Source organism: Candoia aspera, chromosome 5 (genome assembly GCF_035149785.1).
Source record: "Candoia aspera isolate rCanAsp1 chromosome 5, rCanAsp1.hap2, whole genome shotgun sequence".
NCBI lineage: Eukaryota > Metazoa > Chordata > Lepidosauria > Squamata > Boidae > Candoia > Candoia aspera.
Window position 1 is genome coordinate 13,457,667 of NC_086157.1, and position 26,343 is coordinate 13,484,009.

General features: G+C 40.3%; 1 protein-coding gene across 1 annotated transcript in view; it reads right to left on the reverse strand.

The window, feature by feature from the left end:
* WDFY4 (WDFY family member 4) overlaps positions 1-26,343 on the reverse strand; it is a 195,260-nt gene that overhangs the window by 84,592 nt on the left and 84,325 nt on the right. The window contains exons 34-42 of the mRNA XM_063304372.1: positions 22,867-23,024; positions 21,788-22,017; positions 18,044-18,153; positions 17,020-17,211; positions 15,036-15,154; positions 8,398-8,475; positions 6,390-6,593; positions 5,120-5,171; positions 4,314-4,462 (exon numbers count right to left, since the gene is read on the reverse strand). Of these exons, the coding sequence (XP_063160442.1) occupies positions 4,314-4,462; positions 5,120-5,171; positions 6,390-6,593; positions 8,398-8,475; positions 15,036-15,154; positions 17,020-17,211; positions 18,044-18,153; positions 21,788-22,017; positions 22,867-23,024 (1,292 nt within the window). The remainder of the gene's footprint in view (positions 1-4,313; positions 4,463-5,119; positions 5,172-6,389; positions 6,594-8,397; positions 8,476-15,035; positions 15,155-17,019; positions 17,212-18,043; positions 18,154-21,787; positions 22,018-22,866; positions 23,025-26,343) is intronic.

Consider the following 26,343-nt stretch of genomic DNA (forward strand, 5'->3'; position numbering starts at 1 on the left):
GCCTTTGGGGTTTATATGTCTGGGTTTTTCCCACGCTTCTTCAGTTTGTTAGGATTTTCTGTTTATGTAGCAGTAATAAAACACTAGAGACCCATTCCTTGTCTCAGCGTGGTTCCTGGCTGTTAGGACACAAAGTCACATTACCCAACTATCACAGCATTCAATCCTAAGAGTGTCTGTGCTGGAATGAGAAAAGCTGACCCATTTAGTGACTTTCACTCTCAGTGTTAAAGCCCACAAAGGTCATTATGGCAACTGAGAACACGTCCTTCTTCATGAAAATCTAAATTGTGGCATTCCATACAAAAGAAACTGGACTATGTCTTAATAAATAAAAAGGGATATACAAACAATAAACCAAGAGAAAGACCTGGATAATTTTCCCAAATTGGATTTACAAAAGAGGCTTGTTAAAATTTTGAAGAATCTTGTGAGAAGGAACGAAGAAAAAAATGAAAAGAAATCAAGTTCTGTGACACGATTTGAATGGACTAAAGATTAAGATTGTTAGAAGTAAAAGGAAGGAATATGAAGTTGGTTTATTTGATCAAGGTTAAAATAGATATGTTGTTATTTCTGGTAATCCTTAATGGACTTTTGCTGATACCAGGACTGAAATGATGAGGCTTTGTGGATTTGTATATAAATAAGACTTCAGCAAAGGATCGTTACCTTGTCGTGGTGCTGGAGCTTGAGCACCTCAATGATGCCATGAGCTAAACCGTGAAGGGCCACCCAAGACGGGAAGGTCATGACAGAGAGGTCAGACTAAATGCGATCCCTGGGGAAGGTAATGGCAACCCACCCCAGTATTCTTGCCGTGAAAACTAAATGGATCAGTACAACCAGAGATATGTCGGTATACCATCGGAAGGTGAGACCCCCAGGTCGGAAGATGGTCAAAATGCTACTGGGGAGGAACAGAGGATGAGCTCAACTAGCCCCAGACGTGATGACGCAGCTAGCTCAAAGCCGAAAGGACGGCTAGCGGCCGACGGTGCTGGTGGTGAACGGCGAATCCGATGTTCTAAGGATCAACACACCATTGGAACCTGGAATGTAAGATCTATGAGCCAGGGCAAATTGGATGTGGTTATTGGTGAGATGTCAAGATTAAAGATAGACATTCTGGGCGTCAGTGAACTGAAATGGACTGGAATGGGCCACTTCACATCAAATGACCACCAGATCTACTACTGTGGACAAGAGGACCACAGAAGAAATGGAGTAGCCTTCATAATTAATAGTAAAGTGGCTAAAGCAGTGCTTGGATACAACCCAAAAAACGACAGAATGATCTCAATTCGAATTCAGGGCAAGCCATCTAACATCACAGTGATCCAAATATACGCCCCAACCACAAATGCTGAAGAAGCTGAAGTAGAGCAGTTCTATGAGGATCTGCAGCACCTACTGGACAACACGCCTAAAAGAGATGTTATTTTCATCACCGGAGACTGGAATGCTAAGGTGGGCAGTCAAATGACACCTCGAATTACAGGTAAGTATGGCCTGGGAGAACAAAATGAAGCAGGACATAGGCTGATAGAATTTTGCCAAGACAATTCACTCTGCATAACAAACACTCTCTTCCAACAACCTAAGAGACGGCTTTATACATGGACTTCACCAGATGGACAACACCGAAATCAGATTGATTACATCCTTTGCAGCCAAAGGTGGCGGACATCTGTACAGTCGGTAAAAACAAGGCCTGGAGCTGACTGTAGTTCAGATCACGAACTTCTTATTGCACAATTTAGGATCAGACTCAAGAGATTAGGGAAGACCCACAGATCAGCTAGATATGAGCTCACTAATATTCCTAAGGAATATGCAGTGGAGGTGAAGAATAGATTTAAGGGACTGGACTTAGTAGATAGGGTCCCGGAAGAACTCTGGACAGAAGTTGGCAGCATTGTTCAGGAGGCAGCAACAAAATACATCCCAAAGAAAGAGAAAACCAAGAAGGCAAAATGGCTGTCTGCTGAGACACTAGAAGTAGCCCAAGAAAGAAGGAAAGCAAAAGGCACCAGTGATAGGGGGAGATATGCCCAATTAAATGCAAAATTCCAGAGGTTAGCCAGAAGAGATCAGGAATTATTTTTAAACAAGCAATGCGCGGAAGTGGAAGAAGACAATAGAATAGGAAGGACAAGAGACCTCTTCCAGAAAATTAGAAACATTGGAGGTAAATTCCAGGCAAAAATGGGTATGATCAAAAACAAAGATGGCAAGGACCTAACAGAAGAAGAAGAGATCAAGAAAAGGTGGCAAGAATATACAGAAGACCTGTATAGGAAGGATAACAATATCGGGGATAGCTTTGACGGTGTGGTCAGTGAGCTAGAGCCAGACATCCTGAAGAGTGAGGTTGAGTGGGCCTTAAGAAGCATTGCTAATAACAAGGCAACAGGAGACGACGGCATCCCAGCTGAACTGTTCAAAATCTTGCAAGATGATGCTGTCAAGGTAATGCATGCTATATGCCAACAAATTTGGAAAACACAAGAATGGCCATCAGACTGGAAAAAATCAACTTATATCCCCATACCAAAAAAGGGAAACACTAAAGAATGTTCAAACTATTGAACAGTGGCACTCATTTCACATGCCAGTAAGGTAATGCTCAAGATCCTGCAAGGTAGACTTCAGCAGTTCATGGAGCGAGAATTGCCAGATGTACAAGCTGGCTTTAGAAAAGGCAGAGGAACTAGAGACCAAATTGCCAATATCCGCTGGATAATGGAAAAAGCCAGGGAGTTTCAGAAAAACATCTATTTCTGTTTTATTGACTATTCTAAAGCCTTTGACTGTGTGGACCATAACAAATTGTGGCAAGTTCTTAGTGGTATGGGGATACCAAGTCATCTTGTATGCCTCCTGAAGAATCTGTATAACGACCAAGTAGCAACAGTAAGAACAGACCACGGAACAACAGACTGGTTTAAGATTGGGAAAGGAGTACGGCAGGGCTGTATCCTCTCACCCTACCTATTCAACTTGTATGCAGAACACATCATGCGACAAGCTGGCCTTGAGGAATCCAAGGCTGGAGTTAAAATCTCTGGAAGAAACATTAACAATCTCAGATATGCAGATGATACCACTTTGATGGCTGAAAGTGAAGAGGAACTGAGGAGCCTTATGATGAAGGTGAAAGAAGAAAGTGCAAAAGCTGGTTTGCAGCTAAACCTCAAAAAAACCAAGATTATGGCAACCAGCTTGATTGATAACTGGCAAATAGAGGGAGAAAATGTAGAAGCAGTGAAAGACTTTGTATTCCTAGGTGCGAAGATTACTGCAGATGCTGACTGCAGTCAGGAAATCAGAAGACGCTTAATCCTTGGAAGAAGAGCAATGACAAATCTCGATAAAATAGTTAAGAGCAGAGACATCACACTGACAACAAAGGTCCGCATAGTTAAAGCAATGGTGTTCCCCGTAGTAACATATGGCTGCGAGAGCTGGACCATAAGGAAGGCTGAGCGAAGGAAGATCAATGCTTTTGAACTGTGGTGTTGGAGGAAAATTCTGAGAGTGCCTTGGACTGCAAGAAGATCAAACCAGTCCATCCTCCAGGAAATCAAGCCAGACTGCTCACTTGAGGGAATGATATTAAAGGCCAAACTGAAATACTTTGGCCACATAATGAGAAGACAGGACACCCTGGAGAAGATGCTGATGCTAGGGAGAGTGGAAGGCAAAAGGAAGAGGGGCCGACCAAGGGCAAGGTGGATGGATGATATTCTAGAGGTGACGGACTCGTCCCTGAGGGAGCTGGGGGTGTTGACGACCGACAGGAAGCTCTGGCGTGGGCTGGTCCATGAAGTCACGAAGAGTCGGAAGCGACTAAACGAATAAACAACAAATATAAATAAGAAATGATACATGGGAAGAAGAGACCATTTGTTGTATTTTAAGAGGAGGTGATTAGTTATTACAATTATTTATACTTGTGATGAAGGTGGGAAGTCACTTCTTTATATATTTCTTTTCTTTTTCTTTATTATATTTTTCTTTTCTTTCTTTCCTATTTCTCTTTTTATTTTTTCCTTTCTTTTCTGCACCTTCTATTCTTAGTCTATCTTATTTTAGTTTGTATTAGTTTTTACTGTTATAATCTTTAATGAAATTACTATAAAAAGAACAAAAATAGTTTTACTACATTAGATAGGATCTTATTTTTATCATAAGTTTTTTTCCTAAATTTTGAACAAATTATATGAATTTGTGAACAATTGTCATATTTTTTCCTAAAATGTTGCCTTTAATATACACAAAACTATACGCACAATCACAGCCAATTCTACCTTTTCATCTCGTACTAATTCCTGAAGGATGGTTTTTCTTTCCATGCACACTTCCAACAATTCTTCCGAATGAGAATGTTCATGTAGGGTAGGAAAAAATGTCAACTGATCATGATCTGTTCCTCCTTCTCTATTTTGCACTGGTTCACCTGCATTAAAATAAAAGACAGAAATATTAATAACAAAAGGTTTTCATAGCACTGGGAAACAAGAACAACCTAGACACTCAAGGATCTTCGCCTCTTTGAAGGAAGTGATTGCACAATATTTGACAGTGAAGCTGCACTTCTTTTCTTCCATGTATTTTTGATCTCTAGGCTTCAGGGCTATTGCTTACAGCTCACAATTTAGGCACAGGGGAACATAGTGGGTACTTGCAGGATTAGAAGAATGCTCTGGATTCCATGGCATCTGAATGGTGGTATCTTGCAACATTCTACTGCATCATTTCCTAAGTATTCTCTCTCTCTGTGATAGAGCTGTGCCATTCCAAATTCAGAGTAGACTGCTACAATTTAGAATAGTTTTAACTGATCTGAGATAGAATGGAGGATTCTCCACTGCCCTGTCCCCAACTCAAAAACATTCACAAACTTCCACCTCTGACATATAGCTCAGGAACTCTGCTATGTGCAAATAAAAATATTTAAAAAACAAAACATTTGCTGCTTGCTCTTACAAAATATGTCAGCAGGTGGGAAGGTGAGGGGTAGAAACATTGAATTCAGTGACTGTCATGCCTGCCTTATAATCTGTATAATCCCTGTGGTCAGGCCACCATCTTTTGTTTCATCTTGGAATATTACCTTGATTTTCCACTGGAGCTGAAGCAGATGCACTATTCTCTGTCTGTTGAGCCTAGAAAGAGGAATGATTTGAACTAGCATGGGTAACACAGAACATGAAAACACATTTGCATCTGACTGGTGAAGGAGTCAGAAAGAGTCCATGGGGTATGAAAGCATTTTTTGTTCTCCTGCTGTTGTCCACAGCATCTGGAGCCTAGAGCTCCAGACTGCTTCTGAACAGGGGGCAGCTCACATGCAGCTGGAGTGACCAGTAGCTGCTGATCACCTTATTTCCATTATGGACTTGTCTAATTCATCTGCAAAGTCATCTAAGCCAGTAGCACTGAATTCTATTTTCAGCCATCTCCTTATTTGTAATTGCCCTGCATGACATGATCAGTCTACTGGCCTGTTTTGTGCCTTTCTTGGCCTAAAATTCTACTTTATCATTTTAAGCCTTTGTATTACAATACAATACCCGAAATATCAGCCTCCCAAACATCAGCGTTATCAACAGTTAGCAACCCTCCCAGCATGTTATCTCAGCAGACTGTTTACAGTAAACAACGTACTTTAGGCATACCTCTTTTATAACACAAAGCAGCCCTTTTTTTCTGGCTGTTACCAGAAGCACAGTAGAGCAGAATTTAACATTTTCTCTCTAACTTAGTAGCAATTAAACACATACATCCCACTGCTATTTTAAAATAGAGATTTTTTTTAAGGGAAACTGGAGCAGGAGAAAGGAATTTTTTCTCCCACATTATGATCTTGATTTGGTCAGAGGCCAATATACATTTATTCACTATATTTATATATAACCACATTCACAAGGACTCATGGTGCTATATAACTCAGAAATGTTCTTAGTTCTATATAGGCTATACAAATACATCACAACCTGGCCTTCAGTTTCATTAAATTCAACAGGATTTTAATAGAAATAATTCCTAAGATCAGGTAAAGCTGCTATGACTATAAACCACATTTCAAATCTTGCTTTATAGCCACAGTTATAGGAAATCACAGGTTCTCAGTATAAACCATGACAGAAGCTTTAACTTGGGGATATAGAGCAAGTATGAGGTCAGAACAAATTGGTGTTATAATATTTTCAGCCTGATAAACCATGGTTTATTGTTTTATTAAGCTGAATTAGAAAGGTATCAAAGTTCCAGAGAAGAGAGCTTTCTTTTCAGGGATTTGGGGGACTTTCTATTGGTAATATACACTGAACAAGAAGAAACTGGATCATATTTTCTCACATCTTGCCCTGACACTATGTTACCTTGTTTTGCAATGGTTCCACTGTATCATATACAGTTTTGAACTGGATTCTCTTCCTCATCCGAGCAGGGCCTTCAAATGCATCCAGGACCCACCTTGTGGCAGGAGGGGCTACTTCAGATCCCCAAAGTCCTCCTTTCCTAAAAAGCTTATCTTCAAGGTCAGCCCAGACTTTGGCAGATTTATGGTATACACACAGCAACCTCTATAGGGAGAAAGACAATCACTAACAGCATAGCCTTCTTCTCTGGTTCCCATTCTTACCCAGATATTTCATCTGTTCCTTGAAAAGGAAAGCAGCTTTCTATTTATTAGATGTATGTAAATACTCAGTGGCCTGCAGAAGCTTCAGATGGTGCACTTCATGTCTATCCTCAAATTTTTCTCCACAACAGCAGCCCAGTAAGGCAGGTTGGGCTGAGAGGAAGCTCAAAATCACCCTGTAGCTAAGAGTGGGCATTGGTTTCCTTACTCTACCCCAACACCTTAACCACTGTCCCTATTATAGATTTCTTTCTGCAAGAAGGCAGGAATTGATAATTTCTTTGAGATTGATTGAGGCACATTGCTTTTGAATGATTACCAGGAACCATAATGTATCAGGTCATAAACTGCCCTTGATTTAATTTAAATTTAATTAAAACTAAATAAATTAAAGGTAGTAAAAATGACTGCATTTAATACTTTGCTCTACAAGACTTCACATCAGGGATACAGGACATCTTGTGAGTTAAATCCTTTCAGCTCAGCGAGCAATGAGGAAGTACTTTTTCCTGTAATTACTGTGAGAGCAGTAACTGCATCACTTCACTATATTGTAAGCAGATAAATATCATATCTTCTGCTAGGAGTGAATTCAGATAGTGATAGTGGTTAAGCAGTGCTACATCACTGCTATTCAAATGTCACTGAGAAATAAATGCAGATGTCAATATATTTGGGGACCCAAAGCTTTGCAGAAAAAAACCTAAAACCATAAATGTGTGTTGCAGCAAGGAGGGGTCCAATGGGAACAGAGCCACAGAATGTACAAATGGGGATGGAGTGGATCCTCAGAAGTGCTTGGCTGATAGAAGAGTGCTGCTGTTCGGAAGGAAAATGCACTGCAACCTTCTGTTGAAGGTTCTGCTTCATCCCTATGGTAGTAAACATTAGTTAAATATCTATCTGCAAGTGGAACAAGGCCACTCAAAATAAGGGGGATTCCCCAACCAGGCACAAAAATAGACTGCTCAGATAATGTTTTTAAAAGAAACTGGAAGAGAATAAGGATTCCAGGTAATTATCCTGCCCAGACTATTTATGGTAAATATTCAGGAACTATAAACTAAGGGTTGAAGGAGAAATGGCCTCACCTCCATGTGGCTGGACTGTGGCAATGTCCTTAAAGACCACCTGGAACCCTCAATTAGTCTAGAATGCAGAAGCTCATTTATTGACACCTCACTGCCTTGAACATATTATACATGTGCTCTGAGCCCTGCACTAGCTTCTTACTAGCTTCCAAGTGCCATTCAGAGTACTGGTCATTACCTATAAAGCTCTAGATAGCTTTGCACCAAAGCATCTCTAGGACCAGCTGGACCTGACCCACCTAACTTATCTGTCCTGTCAGAAGCTGATGAGGATTTCCCCTTTCCATACGATATGAAGCATGGAGGCTCATAGGTGCTGCTTTTCAATGGCAAAACCTATACTGTGGAATATTTTCCCACTTGAAGTTAGACCAGCCCCTCTAGTTTCAGCCCTCCAGAAACTACTGAAACAGAATTTTTCTGGAGGGCCCAGAGTGATGCATGAGAGCTAGGCTGGAGCTTGTTTCTTAATCTTACCACAGACATTTTATTTCTTTCCCTGTTTTTATTACAATACTGTAAACTGCTCAGAGTCTCACAACTGCAGCAGGTAAAAATGTGATCAATCAATCAATAAAACAACCCCCTCTCCTTTCCTTGATGCATCCAAACATAGTTTGTTTCTCTTGCTGAGGTGACTTTTTAGTTCCTTACCTCAGCATGATCCTTGCATAAAACTGCATAAAGTTCTTGGCCGGTTCTCCTGCATTTTTCTAAATATGATGCAAAATCCTGATTAAAAAAAAAGATTATTACAAAGCATTTGTGAGTGGTATTTAAATCATAAACGGATGTCTGAAACAAAGACAACCAAAACATTTGTGCTTCACATTTGAAGAGCAAATCTTGAATGATTTTTAAAATTGTGCTAAGAAGTCTTAGTGTGAGAAGACTCCTGTGTGGAGAAGCTTGCACCTTTTTCTCTCATGACCCTACCTTTGTTTAAGGTCCCCCACCTTACCAAACTAGAAGAACCAGCCCTTTAAAAGGGCAGCCTGTGTTTCCAATAGTGTGATGGCACCAACAGGAAAGAAAAAAGAAGATTGAAGGAGATTGAAGAAGGGGAAAAATAAAGAAAACTAGAAGGCGGAGAATGAAAAAAGAGTTGGAGGTCCTGGCAAATCCAGCATGCCTCATTAGCATGTGCATTAGCATGTAAATTGAGTTCGTCCCACGATGCAACTCTGAGGAAGCTATTTGTTGCCACTCCCACTTCCTCTCTCTCCTCTTCCTCCTTCTTCTACCGATTGAGCAGGCAGCATGGATGCTGCTCTCTTCATCTGGGCCATGTGCTCGGGCCTTGATGAAGAATTCTGCCCCTAGCTTCCACGCAGCTCTTAGCAGCTGTAGGGCTAAGGGTGAATTGTGGTTAGGGACAAAAGAAGAACAAAGATTTCATCTTTTCCACCAAACATGGATGTAACCGAACCAAGAATAAAGTCAGTAAGATATTCTTTTTACTTCTTAACCTACTCTGTCTTCGCGTGTGGTTCTTTATGCTTGGGAGGGCTGAGTGTGTAAGATCAATAACCTGAGTTTCTCTGACATGCTCATTAAAGCTATCTAAGATAATATTCTTTTTCTGAGTACAGCTTCTCAGCTGTGTTAAGCTCTGCTCCGTTTCAGTGGTTCTAGCAGGCCACTAAATGGCTTCATGAAAAAAGAAAGAAAAAGAATAAGGAAGAGGAAGAAAAAGTCCAGAAAAGAGGTGGGGCCAAAAGAGAGAAAGAGGCTTCCTTGAGGAGCTAAGACTGGTAGAACATGGGGCCGAGAGGTGGCAGCAGGAACCAAAGGCAAGATGGCAGCATTGGCAGCATGAGGCGATTTGGCTGCTGCAGCCTTGGTGCAGACCGCACCATGTGGCAGGGGAGTGGCCAACAATGGCCCAAAGCCTTCAGAACCCAAGTGGGGGGAGGAGGAGGAGGAGGAGGATGGCTCCCCCCAGCCGTGCCAGCCTATTGTTGTAAAGGAAGCTGGAGACAAATCAAGGAATCCCGCACACCACGGCCAACAGCGCAGCAGCAGGAGCCCCCAGCAGTCAGCCAACTGTGCCCACCCATTGTGGCCAGCGCCCCAGGTGGCAGACGGGTCCATGCAGGCTGGAGATGTAGAAAGTGAAGTCAAAAGAAATGCCTAAGAAAAGAACAGTAACAATAATACAGAACTGCATGTTGAACTCTAAAGATAAGTAGTAATAGGGCAAGCTGGGGGTGTAAGGACAAAGTATCAACTCCAAAGGACCCTGGGTGGCTCACAATACACCAAAACAATATAAAAACAGTATAACAAATGACAAAACCACCGAACTCAGACAAGGAAAAGGAAGGAGAGAAAGAATGGCGAACCTGGCCAATGCAACACATGCCACCAACACTGACATCCAACAAAGGGGGTTCCAACCAGCCTAGCCCAAGGCCTGGGAGAAAATCCAGGATTTTTCAACTCTTCGGAATGTCAGCAGGGTGGGAGCCAGACAGATCTCAGGGGAAACTCCTTCCAGAGGGCAGGCACTGTGACAGAGAAGGCACACCTCCTTGGTCCTGATACCTGGCACTTTTTAACCAAAGGAACCCAGAGAGCACCAACCCTGACAGTTTGAATTGCCCCATATTTGCCCACTGTTCTGAGGGCACAAATGGTTTACTGGGGAAGCCTGCAATGGGTCTCTATTCTCAAATTGCCAAAGAGGGTGGAGCAGCCTCTAGTCTAGTGCAGGCCGAACTGCCAAGATTGCTGAGTTCTTTTCTGCTAAATGTAAGTAGGATAATGACAGGCACAGCGGGCAGGAATCAGAGTGGTAACTTGTTTTTGCTTTTTTGAGGAGTCTTTTTGCAATTCTCTCAGACCTTCCCCCTGTCTTATGACTATCTTCTGCAATCTGGTATCCTTCAGGAAATTATGTTCATTTGAGTGAGTGAAATGACTCAGTACTCATTAAAGAGCTTGGCATCACAATGAAGCTTCCATCTACTTTAAATGTTTTAAAAAGGAAGAAAGTACCTCCTAGCTATCTCAAAAAAATAGTCGTGTAGATCAAATTCCTTCTCACAACAGAGTTTAATCAAGTGAATTTCTGGTCACATTTTTAATAAAGATTGAAATCAGAAATTTTACATTCACAAAACAGTCCTAAATATGAAACTAAAAATGGAGTGAAGTTATCTTGGTCTGCTGTTCCCTCCCACTGGCTGAGAACATGGAGCAGCAATTCCCATGACTGAAGATCAGAAATACTGTAGGCTTTTCACTGAACTTCTTATCCTTACAGGAATATAGCTAGATGAAGCCTAGCACTGCCAATCTTATATTAATGATAGCCTAAGATTTGGCATGACTATCCCCTCTATGATGGAAGAATCCATAACTGGAATGAGTGTACACGACCTTCAGCCAGTATCAGAAGGTTATTGTAATGGTTGCCTAATCCCAAATACTCAGTCTCACAAGCTCGGGCTTAAAGATAACTGATTTATTAAAGGAATAGTATGCAAATACAGAGAAAGCTGAGAATGAGCAAAAGCGCGCCAAATACAAACTTAAAAGCATTGCCTGTGAGCAAGTTCCGCCCCCATCCCTTGTCAGTGCATACCCCCTCCCAGGTGCTAGGAACCGTTAGACGCGCCTGGGAAAGTAACCTTGAGCAGGAGCGCAAACCCAAACATACATTCCAAACCCTCAAAACAACGGAGGGCGGAGGAATGGAAAAAGCCTGCATGGGTGAAGTAACACGGAACAGAAGATGACATGTGAAACGTTACAATGTTAACAGAACACTGAAATGGGTAACATGACAGTTATAGAGCATTCAACTAATAGAAAGTTAACCCCCTAGATAGAGCACCAGGCAGACATATTTGAGCAAGAACAGAATGTAAAAAGTGGAAAGAATTTGTTCTACAGCAGTGTTAAACTTCAAGATCCATATCAGGATATAATAAAGCAACTGGGAGAGGACTTTGGCTTCAACGATTTGCAAGCAGAAGAAACAAATTATTGCCTCTTGATGAAGAAATAAAAATGGAATAATATCCTTAATGTTATCAGTAATACTCTGTAAGTTCTATGATCTTGTAATACAGACAGAAAACATCTTCCTGCACAGACAGAAATCACCCAGATTTACCAGCAAATCAGTAGTTTTAAAGAAATATCTTTTCTAGCTGTGAACTAGATATCAAAGAAGACATTCATGTTGCAATGGGAAAAAAATTAATATACATCATTAATAGCAAATTGTCTGATTGCACTGAAAGAAAAAAAGGGTTGCCATGAGCAGTTCTGAAATGAGTATCAGATTCAAAAGTTCCCCAGTGTATTTAATGGCATGCTAATTTACATTTTAATTACTTCCTAAGAAATCAAAGCATTTGTTGACAGTGTAACATAATGTCAGCTTCATAGAGCACTGTTGGTAGATGCTTAATGAATTTAATTAGATAATCAGTGGTGTTAATTATCTTTCTATTATGAAGATAAAGATGTTACACAAATGATTAGCAGAAATATAATTAATTATAAATGTGCTTGTTTGGTCTCTTGAAATAGAAAGAATACCCACAGCATTATGATAAGAGACTTGAATGGGATATTGACATTGTGTACTTCACATACTTTAGAGGCTAGTGAAACACTGCATGTGAAAAGGTCTGCACACAAAACTCATATACGAACTGGTAACTTCCTAATACAGCATGTGCCATTGGAAGTTCTTGCGAGCTCAATACAATTGACTTTTAGCAAGTATGTTTAGGAAGGCACTACCTATATCACAGTAATATTATATGCTTCCTTCAAAACACAGTACACAAGTGGACAGAGACACAATACTTTGGCCAAGCCAAATGGCACATCAGAACAAATGAGTTGTGGGTAGATATGAAAGTGAATGTGTTGCCCCAACTTCCTTTGATCTACCTGTGTGTGCAAAGGGAACCTGTCTGGCTATCAGACAAGCCTTTCACTAATTAGTTGTGTTTGAAAAGGGAAGGAGATTGACATAAATATTAAGACAGACACCTAAAATCAGGTTTGCAGAAGAAAGGGTTCTGATGTCTTTGTAACTCACCAGAAAACAATCAGCTCTATGTACAAGCACATCTGCTTGAATTTTAAAGGCAACTATTTCCCCTTTTCTGTTTGGGGAAATAAATACTGTTTGTTTTTAAAGGTAAATTTGGACATTTTGTTCTTTGAAGTCCATGTTTCTATTTGCAAGCAGTGAGAATAGCTGAATGCTTTAGCCATAAGAAAATGCTCCATGTTGAGGGCTGTAACAGTGAATGAAGTTTATTGAAAATTTCCCCTGAGAATTAGGAAGGTGGCAAATTATTTCCATATAGAGAAAGAGGCCCTGATTCAGACATATCAGTGTAAAGGCATTTATTTTGAGGGGAAGCCCTTCAGAGAAGCTGTTGGTCTAGAGTGAGGTAAAAGCTATAGAGACCAGGACAAACCTGAAGTCCATACTCATGTTTTGGCAAGAAAGAAGTAGAACCAAAAGGAAAGTCTCCAGTTGAAAGCAAACACAGCAACTTTGTGCAGATCAATCTCTGCAAAAGCAAAACCATCAACAAGAAAAGCAACTCCAGTTGGAAAGTCAGTAATGAGGCAACATATACTCAGCCTCAGATTCAAACCAGAGCGCTTGTTCTTCAGGGTCCCCTTTTCAAATATCTTGCTGATTAAAAAATCCACATAGCTGAAACCCCTTGAATTATTCTAATAAAGGTTATCTGTTTCTTTGAAAATGGTCTTGTGGCCATGTGGCTGACTTCCTTCTCTGTATCACAAGCAGACACCTATCTTGGTCCCATGAGATCTATTCCAGAGGATGTCTAACATAGACATGGGTGGCAAAAAGGCACCAAAAGTCCTTGGGAATGTTTCTGGCAACTAGGATAGGACCAACAATACTTGCTTAGATTAAGAAGAATATGAAAAGGAAATAAACCTGGACTTGGATTTTGTAGTGGTCCTGTATTACCACTCAGATCCTGTACGACTCCTAACCCTGGTAAGCCAGCCTCTAACCTACGTATACCTTGGCATCCATCAACAAATGTCAGTCTACTCTCCCCACTGTCTCCATATAGGCTGGATCTGAGGAAGCAAAAGCAGCACATGACAAGGCCCTGCAAAGCTATGCAGCATGCCAGGTTAATTTCCTAAAAGACACTTTGGCCAGGACTGATCTACTGTACCAGGTACCAAAAAGGAGAGGGTGGTCAGATTTTTGTCCTCTCCTTCCCTCTGCATGTGGCTTACTGTCCTCTGTGCCTGGCTTACTTATTATCACCAATCTCCTTCAGTAAGAAGACTGAGCAGGAAAGGTGGAAGCCTTAAAACAATCTAGGAGGGAATGGAAATGCAAATCACCACTACTATGGATTTCTTTCTTTCCAGGGTGCACCAAAAAAACCCCTCAAATGTACCAGAGCTATAAAGAATACACCTATGACTGTCTGTGGATCTGGAAATCCCAAAGATCTCATATCAGTCATTTAATCCACTGTACAACTAATTTGTGTGAAAAGCACAGAAAAAATATAATTGCCTGGAGCAGAAAGAGTTGGAGCCTTAGTTGCATGTCACACTACAAAGAACAGTCTATCAGATCTTGAGGTGTCAGAAGCTGACATTATACGGAACAACACGAAATGAGTAATGTTCCCGTAATCCAGCTTCTCCTTTAATTATAAGCCTCTTCCTTTTCGAAAAGGAAGACGGAAGATGCAGAAACACCAATTTCATGCACTTGTGCCTGAATAATGTGTCTACTCTGCCTTTTCCAGATGGCATCCTTTTCTACTACAAGAACTAATGATGTGGGCATATTTAGGGAAAAACCAATAACCGTCTTTAACCTTCAACAGCAAATACAAGTTGTACAAAATGTTCCCTGGGATACATTAACAAATATCAATTACTTTGCTCACTGATGTGTAATCAGCTGTAATAATCAAAATTAATTTTAAGAAATAATTAAACAGACCCCAAGGCAAATAGTTGGTGCCAGCACTGAATAGTAACATGTATTCCCATCACACCTGGAAGGAAGTTACTTAGCCTGTATCTGTTTCTTAGCCAACAAAAGTGGCTAAGAAACCAACCCCCCGTTTATTCACCAATAGCTTGCTGTACTTCGCACTACTGGAAAAAAAGCCCCCTAGTTATTTGGGCATTGTATGTCAGTAAACAGAGCGGGACAAGGATTTCAAGTTTGGAAGCTCAATATATTTGATAAATAATACCATGAACCATTTTTTGAACAGGGATTTGGAAATGCAATTTACCTTGGTTTTGTATATCACTTGTTTTAGGTTCCTGCTGGGAATCAAGCTTTCATTCAAAGAACTCATCTTGCTTGAAGTCTTGACTAGAATTTTATTCCAGGAGTTCTCCTTTTCAGATGCTGAAGGCCACAGAGGGGAAAGGAATAACGGATACAGGTAAAGCAGACTAATGTTCCAGAGCGTAGGAAACAGATTAGCAGCACTTAATAATTACAGTAGATATTCTAGACTTAGTCAAACCAGGAGCCTCATGGTGGCTTCCTGATACCTTTAGGCTGAAAGATGATTATCAAGTGGGTAGAGGAGATCTTTGCAGTATGCCAGGCAGAACTGCAGGTCTTTTACTCATATGTAATGTTATATATAAACTAAATATATAATTTTACTACTGTTGTACAAACAAGTACAGGTAGTCCTCACTTAATGACCTTACAAAGGTGCTGAAAAAAACGACTTACAACCGATGTTCACACTTACAACTGTCACAGCATCCCCGTGGTCACAAGATCACGATTTGGGTGCTCAGCAACCAGTTTGCATTTATGACCATCACAGCATCCCATGGTTTTGTGATCGCCATTTTCAACCTTCCTCATTGGCTTCTGGCAAGCAAAATCAATGGGGAATCACATGATTTGTTTAACAACTGCAGTGATTCACTTAATGACTGCCACAGAAAAGGTTGTAAAATCAGGTCAGATTCACTTAATGACCGTTTAGCAACCAAAATTCTGGTCTCAATTGTGGTCATTAAGTGAGGAGTACCTGTATATACTTTAAAGAAGAAATCTAACATATTATATAAAAGAACGATATGGTGAAAAGAAAGGGAAAAAAACTATACTAATCTATGTAAAAGGGGAAAACAGGGAAGAGAGGGAAAATGACAATTCCCCCCCAAAATAAAAAAGAAAACTTCTGTTAATAAATAACAACTAAACAAAATTTTTAAAACTGCCACATACCTAATTCTAAAAGTGAAATAAAAAACATTTAAAGAAAAAAATCAGTCTATTGAAATTATGTAACTTTTTTTCAATTTCACCATTATAATTAAACTTGTACACTGAATTAAACCTAGACCACATGGAATCATATTATCTATTACATATTAATCATTATTTTAAAAAGAAATGTTAATTGCAATGTTTTTAAAAGTTTAACAAAATACAGTTTAAAAACAATAACCACTTTTGGATCTATTGGAGTGCCGTGGGTGAGGGTGGAGCTTACTCCAGAATTATTACGTAGCAATGAGGTACTGGTATATTTGAGAAATAATCTTCTCTTCTCCTCCTATGCAGTGTCACCAAGGCCATAAGGATGAATATCAGACTTAAGGGGGCCTTCTCTGCAAGGTGCCTCTGGGTCCCATCTGGAAGAATTGGGAGACCCATACTTCTCTTGCCTGGACTGGTCTCATCCCCATGACACACATCCAGCTTGGCTGCTGCCTCCGTTGATGCCACATGGGCTTTAATGCTGGTATCACCACAGGTGCCACTCATCCCCTATTCCTGACTGTGGAAAGCAGCACAACTGGTGTTAGCAATCAGGACTCAGTGGCTTCTAGGTTCTCACCAAAGCGCCCTGGATTGGTCTATCTGAGGCAGGTAAGGCCTACGGGAAAGCTGGTAGCATAGGCAGTGGCTAACACCTGCATTTTCCTCTGAACTGGACACCGGTACATTTTTTTTCCAAATAACAATCTATAAGACTCTTTCTCTTATGTAGCAAGTTTTCTGTAATATCCAGCTATATGGTTTTTTGAATGCTTCTGCCATGAGAAAACATGTAAACAGCTCAATACCATCTGCCATCAATGGTTATAGTATACCAAATGAATCAGACTGTTTAAGAAGCTTAGATCATGGTGGAACATGTCAACTGCGCATTTGGCAGCGTGTATCATGGTTAATAGCTCCAACAGCCATAAGGTGAAGCTACTTTTATTAAATACTTTGTATAATTTAAGAACAGAGACCTAGAAAGCACTGCCAAGTCTTTTTCATGATCTCTTCCCAAAGAGGATTTACACCAGACATCTTCATTGTCTCATCTCCATCTCCTTTCTCTTCAAATAAAGAGATTTTATATGCATCCTCTAAATCCTTTCTTTTCCTAGAAAGAAGCTGGAGCCAAATTTCTTCAACCACCTTCTGGATCTCTTGCTGAACTACAAATAAATAAAATGCAAAAACATTTTGGTGTGAAGGGATTACATCAAGGAAAGGAATGTGCATCACTTCTAGATTCAGGGCTCTGCCAAGGTAATTTTGATTAGTAGCTTTGCTTGCATCCAAAAACAGGCTTTTCTAATAAAAAGTAAGCACCCTGATTATTCCCCATCCCTCTTCACCCCCACAAATACACACTGATGCCATCCTACATTATGGGGGTTCTGGGTATTGATATTTGCACTCAGTGCATTCATTCCAGCAGGACACTTCTATCATTATGGCAAAATGACTACCAGCACTCCAGATTTTGCTACTGCCTATACAGAATGTGTGTAGAAATCAGAACAGACATGTTTAAAATAATAAATGACACATATCTCCCCATGTATCTCATATAGCATTCTCTTTTTTTTCACTGTCATGCAATAAATTACAAACAATTTTGGTTTCTACATATATCAAGATTACAAAATGCACACACATTTTTAAAGGGTGTACAGTATGTGAGTTTTGAGCTTAGTTCCTTAGTACAAAAGTCATAATCAGTGTGGTCAGTGTTGCCCTGGATACAACTTCAAGACTCTGTTGCTTGAAAGCCATCAAATTCAGCAATACATCTATCTTTTAGTCTAAAAGATTCACATCAAATACTTTCTTTTTCATGCCAGCTGGTGGGCTAGTTCTCTCTATGCTTGGCTCTTCAAAGTATATTCAGCTCTTGGGAGCAAAACAGGACATCTACAATAGCCTTGTCCCTTCCTTTTCTTTACCAGCCTCTATTCCACCCCACACCCATCCCCAGTTCTCCACCAATCATGTCATGTTTACCATCCTTCAGAGCAGAAAGATCATCCATCCTCTCCTCCTCTTTCTTTGGGCCAAGAAAAACAGGGCAACCAGAAGCTGGCATCCATTTTGCCTCACCATTTTCATGACAGCTGTAACACAGAACATAAACAAATGTCTGACTGAAATATAAGCAGATTCATTAAGACCACTATGAGAGAAAAAACATTGAACTGTGGATCATTTAATGGAACTTAATCCTAATGTAAGAGAGCCAGTTTGGTGTAGTGGTTAAGGGATCAGGCTAGAAACTGGGAGACTGTGGGTTCTAGTCCCACCTTAGGCACAAAGCCAGTGGGGTGACCTTGGGCCAGTCACTCTCACTCAGCCCTAGGAAGGAAGCAATGGCAAACCACTTCTGAAAAACCTTGCCAAGAAAACTGCAGGGACTTCTCCAGGCAGTCTCTGAGAATTGGGCACAACTGAATGGATTAAAAAAACCCTAATGTATTTCTTTTTAAAGAACTTTCTTAAATATATGCTTATTTTTAAGAACTCTAATAACCAAGACAACAGGTGGCAGTGAATGCTTCATATTACTGCAATATCTGCTATTTGGGGATTTACTTTGATCAAACACAGATTTCAAGGTAAATGAAGTGTATGTCTCTGCACCCCTAGTGGCAATACAGAATCTTTATGGATTCCATTTTCTTCTGTCCATTAAGAGAACTGCCTCTTTATCCCCATTCTGTTTCCTGTTCTTTAAGTCAGACATGGTGCTGTTGTTCCACCAGTAAGGGATAGATGCCACCATCACCAAGCTGAAGAACCTTTTCAGATCTAAATGAAAAGAGTATGGGACTATCTTAAATGTGGAATTGCCTTCTGCCTTGCTAGCAGAGTCCTTATATTTCTATCTTTATTGTTGCATCTCTTGGACTTTCCTTTCAGACTGATGCCATAGGACACAATTTCCTGATAGGACTGTTCTGCCCAAGACTAAATATAGTTGTTGAAGCTTTGCAAGCAAATGGCAAACTGGCATAGTAAACAGTCCAAGGATCAAAACCAGGATAAAGCAAGAGATCACTGGGGTCAAGAAGTATGTCACTTGTGTTCCTACAATAAATAGGATGACATGCAATATCATCTTGGTGAATAGTCATAGATTTATTAAAATCCCTGTCCACATACAAAAAGCCTTCCTCCATTCTTCTCTCTCCAATATCAGCTAAGTTATGTGATCGTACTAAAGTCAACATGAGAAAGATCTTGGAACATCTGAGCCACTCGGAAAGTAAGGAAAGCAATAGCAGATGATACCTATTTCTTCTGGTAATCTTTCTAAGGAATCCTGTCACCATTAAAAATGAAATTTTACATTTATATTCATGAGTAACACACAAGGGCTGCAGCTGAAAATGTATCAATCAATCAGTCGGTCAATCAATCAATCAATCAAAATTTGTTTACAGTCCAAGAACAAACCCAACAAAAAGGCCAGCAATACAATACAAATACTATTAAAAGGAATTTTAAAAATTGTGAGAAAATCTACCAGATGGCTTCTAACAACTCTGGCGATTGATAACAATTCTGGAAAGCTTTAAGGCTGGGTTCCATATAAGTACATTGTGATGAACCACCACAGTTTTCAGAACAGAGCATTACAGCATTGAGGGGCAGAAGCAATTGGCTTATTCAGCTGTCCTGCTGGGTATCCACTGCAGTTGCCAGCAAAGCCAGTTTACCTCTGTCCTAAAGATAGTGCGGCTACAACTGAAGTTGCCCTGTCCAAGGCTAAACAAAATTATTAAATTTTACAAGAAAGCAGCAGAGAAGGTGAACAATTGTTAGTAAACCATCTGTATAAATCTGGATAGCCAGATAAAAAAGCATCCCAGAGAGAAAATTTACAGTGGCTGAATTTCAGCAGTCATTTTCTGTATGTGAATATTTATAAAAGCTTCTTGTATCTCCCCCTCTTCTGTTTAGAGAAGTCTCATTTTCCCCCTTTTGTTCCTGAACCTTTAGCTTTCACCTCTGGTTGTTAACATGTACCTGGGTCCACTCCTGGGAATGAAATGCCAGCTTCTTCCAGTTCCAGGTCAGACAGATACTAGATTGCAAACTAGCTCGGCTGTTCTCTATATAGACAAGGATTCTTCTCAAACCTTCTCCTAGTACTGAGCAATATTTTGGCCAGAGCTGATTTGTTATTTTGAAGCTGTTATGATTTCTGAATACTGTAGCTGATTCTTTCTTGTCCAAATCATTTACATGAACTGATCCATGGCAAGGAGGAGGCTCAGCTATTCTTTCCTCATATGACAGCACATACGGTGCTTTGCAGCAGAGAAGCTCTTTCTTATACTATACATGCAGAGGTCTTTGGAACATCCTCTTACTGTAAATTGGGAAGAGAGAGGAAGACTCCTCCTTTTCTATGCAAACAGTATTATGTAAAAGTATCACCAGTCCACAGTCTATTTCTTGCCACAGATGACATACACAGGCACTTTAGCCTGTCTGAGAATAGAAATAAATGTTTTGGGTTTGTATCAACAAGGTTAGAGAGCCATTTTGTTTAGATGGGTCATTAAATATATAGAAATTGTGCAGTATTTATGTTTTCAGAGCTGGGGAGTACTCATCTCCCTGAAGTTTAGGTATAATTTTGATACCAACTATACTTAATGTGGTGGCGCTGCGGGTTAAACCGCTGAGCTGCCGATCGGAAGGTCGGCGGTTCGAAACCGTGCGGCGGGGTGAGCTCCCGCTGCTCGTCTCAGCTCCTGCTCACCTAGCAGTTCGAAAACATGCAAATGTGAGTAGATCAATAGGTACCGCTTCGGCGGGAAAGTAACGGCGTTCCGAGTCGTCATGCTGGCCACATGACCCGGAAGTGTCTACGGACAACGCCGGCTCTAAGGCTTAGAAACGGAGATGAGCACCGCCCCCTAGAGTCGGACACGACTGGACTTTACGTCAAGGGAAACCTTTACCTTTACCTTATACTTAACACTGACTCCGTATTCAATCACAGCAACAGCTTGGAGCTGATCTGGAAAGGCTTTTAGCTGAAGCTTGGCTTCTCTGACACCCTTATATCTTACTTTCAGAGTGACTAACAGTCCTGTACTTATCAAAAACACGTATATGCTTTTCCACTGCAGCACAAGGCTCATGGTAATCTAGCAAAACAGAAATATAAACAAATAAATAAATGCCTTACCTAGAGTATAATGCTGCAAAACACAGATAAAAAATAAAATAATTCAAAGCAGAGATATGAAAAAACCTTCATCTTAAAAAAAGATTGTTTAGCAGATGACAGAAGGCAATGAAAGAGGGAGGAAAGTTTACTCTCCCATGGCAAGCCCACAGTTCCACACAGTGACAAGAGGCACTAACTTGATGTATCTCCTAACTAATCATGTCACTGTAGGAACACCAAAAAGTCCTTTCCCTGGATCTTAAATAACAGGTAAGCTGGTGGCTAGAGCTTTAAAGGTGAGCAGCATCATTTTGAAAATGCCTAGAAATAAAATGGTTATCACTGTAGTCATTGTAACCCAGGTGAGCATCCAGAATCTTTGCTCCTGTGTTCCTGGAGTCTCTTCAGGATCCAACCTACATTTACCACACTGGACTAATTCAGTGAATATCGTTGGAATGCCCCGGAGGAACCACTGAGGAAACGTATTGTCTCTGAAAAAAAGTTTCTATAAATATCTGTTCTCTTGCCTACAGTTCTGCCAGAATAAGAAAACACTGTCATACCTCACAGATCTCAGCTGTAATAGGCAATACAAAAAGCATGTGATGAAATCCAGGCTAGAGTTGTGTACTGCAAAGATGATATCCCACTGCATCTGAAGAGTATGTAGAACTTTAAGAAGACTTTGCCAATCAGAAAAGGAATTAGATAAATAATATAAGATGCCGTGGTTTAAACAGTTGTACAAGTTGCTCATAATTGATTCTTTATGGAGAAAAATCTTTCCTGTTACCTATTAAAGCAAAATTGAGAAGATCAGAATGCACTGTATTTGGGGATTAGACCCAAACATTCATATGGTAATCCCTAGCAAATCATGAGAAATTTAAAAGCAAGGTTTGACTCAAAAGCAATGCTGCCTTTGCCTCCAAAAAATTCAGATGGATGGAGCTTTTATTGAACTGATAGGACTTCTGGGCCAGCTGCTCAACTGTTTTAAAGCTGATACAATTCTGTGCACTGAAAAGTCTCCACTATGATTCTCAAATCTATTTCAATGGAACAATTCAACTGAAGCATTATTGAATCAAAGCACCCATTTGAAGCTTTGCACAATCTTTTTTGATACCTCCAGAAACATTCCTGATTTAAGACACTTATAAGCAATTATGCATTCAGATCTGCAACAAAATGTTGCAAAGGCAGGAATACTGTCTATCTACTCTTCTGCTTTTCAGGTAATGTGTTTTTGGCTGTGCTTACAGACGTTCAGCTAAATGCAAATGAAGATTTTTCTTTCTGCTCTGTTGTTTTCAATCTGTTGCATATAAGAATGTGCACTAAAATGCACAACCAGTAATGATTCTTAAATCCCCATTTACCTTCTGCAAAGTTTCTGTAATCCATCCACTTTCCTTCTGCAACAAGTTGAACAAATGTGGGCATTTAAGCTGTCAATCCCCTCACAATGGAAATTAAATCCATGATAAGGAAGATTTAGGCTAATTATTTGTTCTTGTAGAAATAGGGTCCCTGGGGTGGAAACCATCCCTAATAAGCTTACAATGACATCACCTGGTACATTTGCTGTGATGTAAAAATGTCTGAGAATAGCACGTCAGGAGAGTAAAGAAGCCCTTACCAGTTGCACTTGCTCTGTCATGAAAAGTAGAGTCTTCCTTGGTTCTGTGACAAACATTCCTTCATAAAGTTTGCTTACCAGCTTCTGGGTAAAATAGCAAACATTTACCAGAAATAAAAGCCTGCCAGATTCCGAAACATTTCTGATATCACCATTTCCTATAAGGAAGAAGAGAAGGTTGCAATTCTGAAATTCAATCTTAAACAATGGAATCTCTTGGAAAAAAAATCCAATTTATTTTGTGGATGAATCCCAGATTGCTGGATAGCCAATTTTAAGAACTGGCTGGTTCTTTAATGCCTTCTCCTATTAGAGTTTGGGGACCACCAATACTATTTGTTCTGTTAGGGTTCCTGCGTTTTGTTTTCAGCCACTGATGATTTTTCTGGTAAAATATTGTGTGGTGGTTTTCTCTTATCTTCTTTTTAATTTTTATTTTTCTAAAAATTGTATACATACCCAATTAACAAAACAATCTTTAAACTTAATCTTTAAAAAAAATAGAAAAGAGGCCACCCCAAACAAACTGAAAATACAAAATAAGAAAGAAAAAAAAGAGAAAAAATCTACCTTATATTTTATAATTATCAATAGTATAGTTTACTAATTAATATACTACTATAATATAATCAGTACAAAATATTGTTGTAAACTATCACATCTCTGCCATAGTAACACACACTGCTGTATCCTTTGATTAGGAGAAAATATTGCCTTTTTCAACATAGATAGATCATACATTTCCAACAACCATCCCTTGACATCTGGAATACTATCACATTTCCAATTTCGCAGTGCCCCACCCCCACCCCCAGCTTTGGTATATAGTTCAACATTACACCAACATATTTAACAAGGTTTTCTCTTGGCTTCTACTAGAACCAATTATTTGAGTGGGGGGGACTCTTTGTAGTTGGAACTCCTGCCATTCCCCTCACTTCTAATGGCTGATATGATGAGCCCAGAACCAGTAGGCAAACATCAAACTTGGTTTGAAGAGTATAGGGAATGTGAATTCACAGACAACAAGCTGAACACAGTTATAGGTCCTTAAACTTGTCTGAGAGCCAGTTGGTGTAGTGGTTAAGGCATAAAGCTAGAAACCAGGAGGCTGTGAGTTCTAGTCCCACCTTAGGCACAAAGCCAGCTGGGTGACCTTGGGCCAGTCACTCTCTCTCAGCCCTAAGATGGAGGCAATGGCAACCCATTTCTGAAAAACCTTGCCAAGAAAACTGCAGGGACTTGTGCAGGCAGTCTCTGAGAATCGGACGCAACTGAGCAGATTTTTAAAAATACCCTGGCCATCAAGCAGTCTAGGTAACTAGGAAAATGTATGTCTTAAGTGTAGAAACTTTCATTTCTACAAATAATGTTTAGATTAAGAAGTTATTCCATTATTTTATTATGACTAAGCAAGTTTTGAACAGCTTCTTTTTGTCTAAATTCCACTGTACTTTACCAAAGTCACGAATGGTTAAGAACACATGTAACACAGAGTTCAAAGGGGGAACACTTAGGCCTTTGATCCACCCCGCCCCCTGCTCAATGCAAGAATCCGAATTAAAGCACACAGACAATCTTTACAGACAATCTACCTTTTATTTCAGCCCACCCAGTGAACAGGAGCCTATCACCTCTTTGGGTCCCTGGTGGTACTGTTGAGCTGCTCTCTCTCTTTTTTTTTAATCCGTTCAATCATGTCTGATTCTTGGAGACTGCCTGAAGGAGTCATTGCAGTTTTCTTGGCAAGGTTTTTCAGAAGTGGTTTGCCCTTGCCTCCTTCCTGGGGACGCGGTGGCGCTGCGGGTTAAACCGCTGAGCTGTCGATCGGAAGGTCGGCGGTTCGAAACCGCGCGGCGGGGTGAGCTCCCGTTGCTCGTCCCAGCTTCTGCACACCAAGCAGTTCGAAAACATGCAAATGTGAGTAGATTAATTGGTACCGCTTCGGCGGGAAGGTAACGGCGTTCCGTGAGTCATGCTGGCCACATGACCCGGAAGTGTCTATGACAACGCCGGCTCCAAGGCTTTGAAACGGAGATGAGCACCGCCCCCTAGAGTCGGACACGACTGGACTTTACGTCAAGGGAAACCTTTACCTTTACCTACCTTCCTGGGGCTGAGAGCTGCTCTTGCTGTAACTTAAATCCATTGCACTCTGGAATGTGACAGAATAGATCTTGATCTTCTTCTCTGTGGCTTCCTTTCAGGTATTGGAAGAGTATCATCGTAGGTATTCCAAGAGTAATATCACAGCCACATTCAGCCTCTTCTTCTCAAGGCAAAACATGCCTAGCTCCTTAAATCTCTCCTCATATGACTTAGTTTCTAGTCTCCTGGTGATTTTTATTGCCCTTATCCCAACCTGTTGCAGTTTCTATGAATCCTCCTTAAAAGATGGTGCCTAGAAATGGTCACAGTACTCAAAGTAAGATCTGACCAAAGCAGAATAAAGTTGAATGATTACTTTCTGTGGCTGGGGAACTATACCTCTACTGATACAACCTAAATTTGCACCAGCCTATTTTGTAGCCAAATCACATTGTAAGTAGTATTCCAAGATTATTTCCACAAGTACTCTTACCAAGCCAGTACTCTTCCATGCTACAGGTAGTCCTTGTTTAGCAACCACAATTGGGACCCACAGCTCTGTTGTTAAGCGAAGCAGTTGCTAATCAAGAAAGGAGTTAATGTTTGTATTTACATTCATTGGAGAGGAAGGGATGACAAGAGAGTAAGCAGGCACACAATACATACCAAAAGCAATGTGGTGGTACTGGCAGCTGCAAGTGCGCTACGCAAATAGCCTGGTATACTCCCCATTGTGTGCCTGCTTACTCTCTTGTAATCCCTTCCTCTCCAATCTCTCTGCTCCGCAAGGTGGGAAAAAAGAAAAACAACAGGTCAGGCACAGGGCAATGCGTATTGGCTGTAATGGCAATCACATGACTGAGAGACTGCAAAGGTCGTAAATGGGCATTGGTTGTAAAGTTATTTTTTCAGCACTGTCATAACTTTGAATGGTCACTGAACAAGGCAGTCGGTAAGCAAGGACTTCCTGTATATGGATTTTATTTCTGTTTCTTAGGTAAGTAACTTTGCACTTATCTCTGTTAAATTTTGTTTCTCTGACACATTTCTCTAAACTTTCAAATTGTTTTGAAATTTATTTCTGACTTCTACAGTATTGGTATCCCATTAATTTTGGTATTCTACAAATTTGATAAGCATTCCCTCCAACTTCATCCAAGTCATCAATAACACTACTAAAGAGTAAAGGGTCAGGACTGGACCTTGCGGTTTCCTACTCAATATCCCTCTCCAGTGTGGTGAGAAACCACTGATGAGCATTCTCTGAGTATGATTTTTAACCCAGTTATGCAACTTGCTAATCAGAATGTCATGGGGTACTTTATCACATGTTTTCCTGAAATTAATATATATAAGCATTCCCACAATCTATTAAGGAAGGTAACAGAT